General features: G+C 37.9%; 2 protein-coding genes across 2 annotated transcripts in view; one reads left to right on the top strand and one right to left on the bottom strand.

Moving 5' to 3' along the window:
* Positions 1-2643: 2643 nt before the first annotated feature.
* Positions 2644-5682, top strand: LOC106318590 (protein NETWORKED 2A-like). Its single transcript, XM_013756630.1, has 2 exons — positions 2644-2792; positions 2911-5682. Exons 1-2 carry the CDS (start codon positions 2699-2701, stop codon positions 5655-5657), a joined length of 2841 nt encoding a protein of 946 aa, XP_013612084.1. The 5' UTR covers positions 2644-2698; the 3' UTR covers positions 5658-5682.
* A 77-nt stretch (positions 5683-5759) lies between these two features.
* Positions 5760-9421, bottom strand: part of LOC106318591 (mucin-2-like) — a 3945-nt gene continuing 283 nt past the window's right edge. The window contains exons 2-7 of the mRNA XM_013756631.1: positions 9288-9421; positions 9012-9201; positions 8689-8775; positions 7998-8360; positions 7317-7452; positions 5760-7201 (exon numbers count right to left, since the gene is read on the bottom strand). Coding sequence (XP_013612085.1) covers positions 5910-7201; positions 7317-7452; positions 7998-8360; positions 8689-8775; positions 9012-9201; positions 9288-9364 — 2145 coding nt within the window. The 5' untranslated portion in view covers positions 9365-9421 and the 3' untranslated portion in view covers positions 5760-5909. The remainder of the gene's footprint in view (positions 7202-7316; positions 7453-7997; positions 8361-8688; positions 8776-9011; positions 9202-9287) is intronic.

The raw sequence follows: 9421 nt of genomic DNA, 5'->3' as shown, positions 1-9421 counted from the left end.
GCTTACGTAGTTGTACTCTTTTTACTTTTACTACGGTTTTTCCCATTGGGTTTTCCATGACTAGGTTTTTAACGAGGCACCACGTAATACAAGATGGATGATCAAGGGGGAGTGTTATAAGATAAACTTTGAAATGATCATCTACTCATCAAGCACTATGATCACCCACTCATTTACCAAATCAAGCACCATCTTTGATATTTTATGTATTGTTGATCACTATAAATACCATCACTCATCTCACTCTTTTGTACACCATTACATCTTCTTCTTCTTACTTATAATAAACTCTCTCACTTATAGTAGTGTTATTTGCTTCATACGGGTATTAAATTCTACTCTTATTTAAATTTCTCGATACTATAAATTATAAGTTATTTCATAACATGATGGAGATTGTTTTAGGTGTCTTTTTGTTTTTTCTTTTCTTCTTTAATTGCTTAGTCGTAAGCAATGTTTTTAAACCCAACCCGGACACTGAACCGGATAATTTACTGGGTCACTGAGTCGACCGCGGGTGAACCGCATGTTAATAAATAAATTAAATTTATTATATAATAATATATTAGCTACGTAAATAAATATATAAATACTAAAGTTTAATATTTTCTAAATGTTTTTTAAAACATAAAATAATAATTTGGATATGTATATATTTTATGTTTAAAAAGTATTTAGAAAATACTTAACTTTAGTTTTATATTTTTATTTTCATTTGATATGCAAAATATCAAGAAATTGTTTTGACTATTTAAAATTTTGTGTAACAAAATAAAGGTTATGAAATCTAAAAAAATCAAGATATAAAATTCATAAATATTTAAATGTCTAATGTGAATACTAAATTAAACTTCAAATTCAAAATAAACCAAAAGTAAAAGATCATTGTAATAAATTGTCAATAACAGAAATAAACTAACACCAAATCACATCAACTAATTTTGGTTCTCTCTACCGTCGTTCACTTCATTTTCTTTAGGTGACATAATGAAATCTTCATCAAAATCTAAAAATCACAAATATAAAACTGAAAAGGAAAAACCTAACTCTTTTTTTTCGTCAGCACCTAACTTCTTAATTGAAAACTTAAAATATAAAGCATAATCTAAAAACTTAAGAAAAAAAGTAAAATGGTTTAACCGATGGTTCAACCGGTATCGGGTTCCGGGTTTTAGTGGGTTTTTGCGGGTTTCTAAATATTGAGTTTTTCACAAAACCCAAGCCGAATTTTTTCTGGGTCACTGGGTTTACCAGTTCAACTGCGGATCTGGGTCGGGTTTCAAAACACTGGTCGTAAGTCAATGTGTTTAAAACTCTCTTTTTGATAGACCACGTTTTCTAAAGCTAATAATTATTTATATTATTTTGTTAGAGGTAAAATTTTGTTCCTATTGTTGAGTTTAATAAATAACTAGAGATTAATTCGTGCATCCGCGTGGGTATTGGTTCTTATATTTTTATTCATTGATATTTGTTTTTCATAATTAGTGTTATATATTTTAAATGAGTCGTAATATAACTAATTATATTCAAAATACCTAGACCTAATAAGGTAATATGATTATTTTATGTACAAATATCCGAACCCGTTTCACATACATTTGTTAACATTTGTTATTTAGATACTTTTAGATTCCTATGCATCAGAACCGAACTTATCCAGATCCAGAATGACCCAACTCAAAACCCACATAAATTTATAATATTTAAACGAGACCTAATTTCAAAAAAAAAAAAACTATACCCGAAAAGAACAACCTGTACCTAAATAGATAGTCAATATTCATGCCTAACTGATTTTATAAACTAATAAAAAGAACTCTTTCTGTATGTTTAGTTTAATTAAGTGAAATTGATGCCAAAAAAAAAAGTTTAATTAAGTGAAATAAAAAGAGTTTTTTTATTTAGTATAATAATTATATGGAGTGACAAAATTAAGTAACAGTAAATGTAATACATTTTTATTATTTTGATTTAAATTATTATTTTATTCACAAAACATGTCCTTGAATTATGTTTTGGCTATGTAATTTCCAACGATTGAAACTAAAATAATCAAAAAAAAACTTTTAGTGAAACAAACTAAACCTAATGTTTAACCACATGTAAAATATAGTTATTTTACATTTTTGATTTTATAATTGCACAAAATTAATGTTGATTAACTAATAAATAAAAATCTGCACTATTATTATTATTATGGTAATATAACTAATGATGCAATGTATTATTAAAGTAAAAAAATTAATGAAATTGTTAAACTAAGCCAAATATGCAAAGACAATGAATGTAATTATATTGATTAAATTGCTAAATGACACAATACTTTTTTTTTATTGTTATCCATGTTTCAAATGGTTCTTATTTATACTACTATACATGTTTCCAATCAGTATTAAAAAATACTTCATATTAATAATATATATATAATCACACTGAAAGGAAATCAGAAGAGAGCAGTTGAGATTTAAAAAAAAAAAATTCATTTTTTTTAATTGGTCTCATCTTGTTTGTTGTTTGTCAAAGGAAACATCCTAAAAATGAGCTTAATCAAAGGATCCCACCAAAATACTCGGACATGTCCCGGACAAAGACTACTTCTTTGTCTGATCCTGAATGTCTGTAGTTCTAGATTTTATACACATTGATGAATCGGTCATGTTTGAGCCTTCCTCTCCTTCTTCTTTAGGACAAAAACATGTTGCAGAGAGCAGCGAGCAATGCGTATTCATGGTGGTGGGCCAGCCACATCCGCACAAAGCAGTCCAAATGGCTCGAACACAATCTTCAAGGTACGTTCCATTGTTCTTGATTCACATTTTCACCTAATAATAATGTTCTTGATCCCCATGTGCCATTTGCTTTATCCAATAAAAATGGCTAAACAAAAGAACTATCTTGTTGTTTTAGATATGGAAGAGAAAGTAGAGTATACTCTTAAGATCATAGATGAAGATGGAGACACCTTTGCCAAAAGAGCTGAGATGTATTACCGTAAAAGGCCAGAGATCGTTAATTTCGTGGAGGAGGCCTTTCGATCATACCGTGCATTAGCTGAACGCTACGATCATCTATCTAAAGAGCTTCAAAGTGCAAACCGCACAATCGCCACAGCGTTCCCTGAACATGTTCAGTTCCCTTCCGATGATGATGAGGATGAAAATGAAGATTACGAAGGGAATCCAAGGAAACCGCATCTTCATCTAATTCCCAAGGGAAGCAACATACCTGAAGTCCCGGACATTCCAAAGAAAGAATTCAAAGGCCAATCTATGATGTTGTCAAGAAAAGGACCAGCTGGTCCTTCTGCTTTCGCCAAGCGTGAAACAGCGGTTGTTAGTTCAGGATTGAGTAAAGAAGAGGGCTTGGAGGAGATTGATAACCTTCAGAAAGGGATCTTGGCGTTGCAGACGGAGAAAGAGTTTGTGAGGAGCTCATATGAAGAGTCTTACGAGAGGTATTGGGATTTGGAGAATGAAGTGGCTGAGATGCAGAAGAGGGTTTGTAACTTACAAGACGAGTTTGGACTTGGTGCTGCGATTGATGATAGTGAAGCTAGGACGTTGATGGCGAGCACCGCGTTGAGTTCTTGTAAAGACACAATAGCTAAGCTTGAGGAGAAACAGAAACAATCTGTTGAAGAAGCGGAGATTGAAAAGGGAAGAATCACTATTGCCAAAGAGAAGTTTGATGCATTGAGGAACAAATTTGAGAAACCGGAAAGTGAGAATCATGATGAGCTTATTGAGACAGAACAAGAAGAAGCTGATGTAGTTCAAGAACTTGAAGCTGATGTGGTTCAAGAACTTGAAGCTGAGAGGGAAGATTCAAATGAGAATCTTACTGTTGTGAAGCTTGTGGAGAAGATTGATGATCTTGTGCATAGAGTTGTTTCATTGGAGACTGATGCTTGTTCTCACACTGCATTGGTGAAGACTTTAAGATCAGAGACAGATGGGTTACATGAACATATCCGCGGTCTAGAGGAGGACAAGGCGGCTCTTGTTTCGGATTCCGCTGATATGAAACAGAGGATAACCATTCTTGAAGACGAGCTGAGTAAAGTCAGAAAGCTATTTCAAAAGGTGGAAGATCAGAACAAGAGTCTACAGAAACAGTTCAAGGAGGCTAATTGGACTGCTGATGATTTATCTGGCAAGTTACAAGATGTCAAGATGGACGAAGATGTCGAAGGAGACAGAATGGTCCAGGAACTGCCAGTTGTTTCAGGATCAGAAGATGATCTAAAGTCAATCTCAAAGGAGGAGACAGAAAGGAAGAAAGATGTCACTGAAGTTAAAGAGAACGAAGACAATGAAGAAGAGAAACCTGAGACTAAAGATTCATTTGCATTGTCAGAAACAGCAAGCACTTGTTTCGGAACAGAAGGAGAAGATTTGGTAACAGAATACGAAGACGAAGATACACCAAACTGGAGACAGATGTTACCAGACGGCATGGAGGATAGAGAGAAGGTTCTGTTAGACGAATACACATCAGTACTAAGAGACTACAGAGAAGTAAAGAGAAAGCTAGGCGACGTAGAGAAGAAGAACCGAGAAGGGTTCTTCGAGCTTGCATTACAGTTGAGAGAACTCAAGGATGCTGTTGCTTACAAAGACGTAGAGATTCAAGCTTTACGCCAAAAGCACGACACGCCAGGGAAAGATTCTCCTTCTCCACACCATGTAGAAGGAAACAGCCAGCTGGAACATGATCAAGGACAACAGCATGAGAGTGTCAGCATCTCACCAACTTCAAACTTTTCGGTTTCCACTACGCCGCATCATCAAGCAGGAGAGGTGAAGAGAACACCAGCAAGGACTAAGTCTAGTGAGGTCAGGGTGAAATTTGCAGACGTTGATGATAGCCCGAGAACAAAGATTCCAACGGTGGAAGACAAAGTGCGTGCAGATATAGACGCGGTCCTGGAAGAGAATCTAGAGTTCTGGTTAAGGTTTAGCACATCGGTGCATCAGATACAGAAGTACCAGACAACATTTCAGGATCTGAAATCAGAGCTGTCGAAGCTGAGAATCGAAAGCAAGCAACAGCAGGAATCTTCAAGAAGTGGTAGTAGCAGTAAGCACGCAGCTGCATCAGAGGCAAAACCTATCTATAGACACCTTAGAGAGATTCGAACAGAGCTGCAGCTATGGCTAGAGAACAGTGCGGTTCTCAAAGACGAACTCCAGGGAAGGTATACATCGCTAGCTAATATCCAAGAAGAAGTCGCAAGAGTCACGTCTCATTCTGGAGGTGGTAAAATAAGTGACTCAGAGATAAGTGGTTACCAAGCTGCAAAGTTCCATGGAGAGATACTCAACATGAAACAGGAGAACAAAAGGGTGTCAAGTCAACTACAATCGGGTCTTGATCGTGTAAGAACGTTGAAGACTGACGTAGAGAAGATTCTGGGTAAACTGGAAGAGGATATTGGGATCTCAAGTGCAACGGAAGCAAGAACAACTCCGAGCAAGAGCTCGTCGAGTGGAAGGACGAGGATTCCATTACGGTCGTTCTTGTTCGGTGTTAAGTTAAAGAAACATACAAAACAGAAGCAAGCTTCAGCATCCCTCTTCTCTTGTGTCAGTCCATCTCCAGCTCTGCAAAGACAGTCTAGTTACGTTAGGCAACCTGGAAACCTCCCTGAATAATCTCATCAATCATCCGTCTGTTATTTTACCTTTTTCTAGCTTTTATGTCAAATCAAATCAAACTGTATCTTCATTCTTTCACTGTTTTCAAGAATTTGAAAATCTACTTTGGAGTTTTCGAATTATATTTAGATTCGTACTAATTAGTAGTAGTAAGTACTACTGTACATCATCACATTCTTGTCTTATTCCTAAGGAAAAAAAAAAACATTAATAAAAGCACTAAAACAATGCAGCAAATAAAAACTACAACTACTGCTGCTCGGTCCCTGTCACGGTTGCAACATCAGGACTTTTTCCTTTACTTGCTTCGTCCTTGGGTTTTGATTCAGGCTCAGCCACAACAGAAGGTGGAACAGTGGAACTACTCATTTTTTCAGGTGGTTTAGCCAAAGAACTTTTATCGGTGCAAGTCTGAGGTACTTGGTCCTTTTTAGGCATAAGACTAGGAGGAGTGTCCACTTGTGTAGCCACCGGCTTTCCTGCGCTAATCACTGAGTTTGTTGAGATGGTTTTATTTGGCTGAAGTGTTGTTGTAACCAAGGGGCTTGTTCTGCTTCCCTGAGTTTGCTCTTTCTGTACACCAACCGGCTTGCTAGATGAGGTAACTGCCGCTCCCACACTTGGATTTTGCGGCATTGCAGTAGTTGCATTAACTCTCTGTGTGGGAGCCAACCTTGAAGACGCAAATCTAGAAGGAACTGAAATATTCTGGATTGTAGGCCCTTTGGAGAAAGGAGCCATAGGGGAAGGCTTATTAAAAGGTCCATTAGCTGCATTCCTTGCACTCAAAGGTCCAACCACTTGAGTTTTAGTAGTAGCAGCAGCAGCAGCAGAAACACTCTTTAATGGCTCACCCTTTGGTGCTGATGGCATGCTTTCTGGACGAGGTGAAGATGCTGCAGAAGCGGTTTTCATAAGCTCAGCCTTTGTTGATGATGTGATACCTGATGGACGAGGCAAAGAGACTGCATGACCGGTTTTTACAAGATCTGCCTTTGGCGCTGATAGCCGTGGCAAAGCGGCTGCCGAAGCGGTTTTAACAGGCTCGGCCTTTGATGATGATATAGTACCTAACGGACGAGGGAAAGAAGCTGTCGATGCGGATTTTACATGCTCGGCATTCAGTGTTGGTGATATACCTGATGGACGAGGCAAAGAAGCTGCCGAAGCGGTTTTTACAGGCTCAACATTCAATACTGATGATATACCGGAAGGACGAGGCAAAGAAGCTTGGGAGGATTTAACCTTTGACACTAACGCAGGAGCAGCATTCTTTCCTGGTTCAACCTTTGGCACTGATGCAGCAGTTCCCAGGCCAGACATACAGGCTGCAGTAGCTACTGAATTTGCTGTTACCATTAGTTCTGCTCTCAAAGTGGAAGTTGGTTTCCTTGCGGTGACTCGAGATTTTGCAGTTTGAACGGCTGTTGCTGCCCGGGGAATTGCTTGAACTACTGGCTTAGCCTGTTGTTGACCTTGCAATGAACTACCATTGCCTTGTGCTCCTGTGGTGCTACCGGATGTAAGCACTGGAGGTATACCTAAAGAAACACACAGTCAAATCTAACTGACAGAAGCTTTGGGACTCGAACAATTTTAATAAACTAACTTATAAATAGTATAATACGCTGGAAAAGATCTTTCTGTTACTCATACCTACTGCAACCTTTTTTGAGGGAATTCGATTTCCCACAGCCAAAGATAATGCACGATTGGCAGCTTCTGTTCGCTGTTGGTAAGATTGAGTAGAAGAGTTTGATATATCACCCCTTCTCCTTATAGATCCCCACCGCTGCAAATGAAAATATCAGTTTGTTACCACCAGCCCATGGAAAGAAATATGCTAAATAAAAAGCATTACATATTTACATATGCCAATCCAAAGTTGTCCACATAGATCTTTCTTCACACTACTTACAAGGTATATATGGAACCATCATATATAATTTGACAAGAAAATATTCACAAAAAATGGTGAACAGATAAAATATCGCCCTCAACGGCGGCCTCTATGCTTGTCAATAGATTTTAATCATATCATTTAGAGGTGCATGAGCAGGTGAACAAAACAGGGAAACTAACTGAAAGATGATGATCGAGGGACGGCAATATGGTAATATGGTTAACAGAGTAAACCATCATACTCATACTCCTGTTACTACTAAATGGCTCTCAGCGTGATGGAAAGATATTACTATGCATATGCCACGGACAATAGACAGGATATAATGCATAAACAACACAGAAACTCTCATGCCTGCTGATACGAGAGGATGCACAACGTAAATGAAGATTATTCAATGATACGAAACAATGTCAGCCAAATGAAATTATGACCTGAGAAAGTTGTGCGACAGTTATCTCTCCCTCATATTCTTCCTTAGAAATAAGGGCCCAGCTGCCTTCACCATGTCGTTTCACAGCAGCGATCAGCTCCAAATCCTCCTCGACTGACCATTTTTTTCTTTTCTTGCGAGGACCGGCCATGTTACTGGCTAACCCATTTCCATTATGTCCCTCAGCTGCTTTCTGAAGAGAGATTGGAAAGGTGATATTCATCCCTCTTGACGACCAATACGAGCCTGACGGCTCTAGAGGCCTCCTTTGCAGGCCATAAGGTATATTAATGGTCAAGGGAGCCTCACAAATTGAGTCTTCAGGAATGTCGGACTCGCTTGGCACATAGGAAGCAGCAATCACCTAAACAGGGAGACAAAAAACATGAAATGTAGTACTTGGATCATTTAGGAACTGAGAATAAGCAGACAATAATATCAAAGAACAGTAACCACAACTTAATTATTAGGAAGACACAGCATGGTAATATTTAGACCAGTGACTAAGATCTTTAGTTATAAATACTACACCAATTATTTTGGAAACTCAAATATCTTTCAAAGAAAGTATCACAGAGAAACAGCAGTTATGATGAAAAAGTATAGAGAAGAAGCTCAATTTTGGAAAAAGAACGTCTTTGAGAGGATTGAAAGAAGAAGAATATCAGAAAATCTATCCATCTCCTACTTACTTTAACATGCGCAACAGCTTCCGATACCGCATCAACGGTGACTGCAGGGGAAGCTTCCAATTCAAACTCCATGTCACTATCATCATCCTGCACAAGTAAGACTTCATTAGAAGTTGCAATAACGTCATATAATGCTTAGCCACTCATCAGATGCCAACAAGTAAGAATCCCAAACCAACAGGTTCAAGATAGTCCACTAACATAAACATTAGCAATGCAACATAAATGTGAGAACTTTGACACCAAATTGAGTTTCTAGCAAGATCCATCATAGCAGAAGGTAAGGCAAAGAAAACACTATAAAATCATATACTAAAACAGACCTGAAGGAGAGCGTTATCGTCCATGGGGAGGAGAGAATCTCGATAAGCAAGATGGCGCCATAGCAGCTGGTATTCTCTAGCACTGGTGATTCCAGTACTAGTCTTCTTCACCAGCTCAGTCCAGTCCATCTTCGGCTCAGCGTAGTAAGCCATCTCCTGAAGCAGCTTCAGTATCGTCATGGTGTCATATCTACAACAAACAAAACACATATAAAGTCAACAACGAGAGAAGAGAAGCGAATAATAAATATAATTAAAAAAAAAAAAAGGTAAGACCTTTGGAGAAGAGTGGCGATGTCTCCTTCACTGATGAACTCTTTCCTCTTCTTATTACTACTGCAGCTATCTACCATTTTTGAGGGAAACAGCAATCACATGTCACGATGAGCTCAGAATCGAAATCTGTGGGG

This window comes from Brassica oleracea, chromosome C9, assembly GCF_000695525.1.
Source record: "Brassica oleracea var. oleracea cultivar TO1000 chromosome C9, BOL, whole genome shotgun sequence".
NCBI classification, from domain to species: Eukaryota; Viridiplantae; Streptophyta; class Magnoliopsida; order Brassicales; family Brassicaceae; genus Brassica; species Brassica oleracea.
This window is presented reverse-complemented; position numbering and strand designations above follow the sequence as displayed.

Excerpts from the sequence above, each read along its gene's own strand:
- LOC106318590 (XM_013756630.1), top strand. The coding sequence starts at position 2,699 with ATGTTGCAGAGAGCAGCGAGCAATGCGTATTCATGGTGGTGGGCCAGC. Across the intron at positions 2,793-2,910 it reads GCTCGAACACAATCTTCAAG|ATATGGAAGAGAAAGTAGAG; the intron begins GTACGTTCCATT and ends TTGTTGTTTTAG.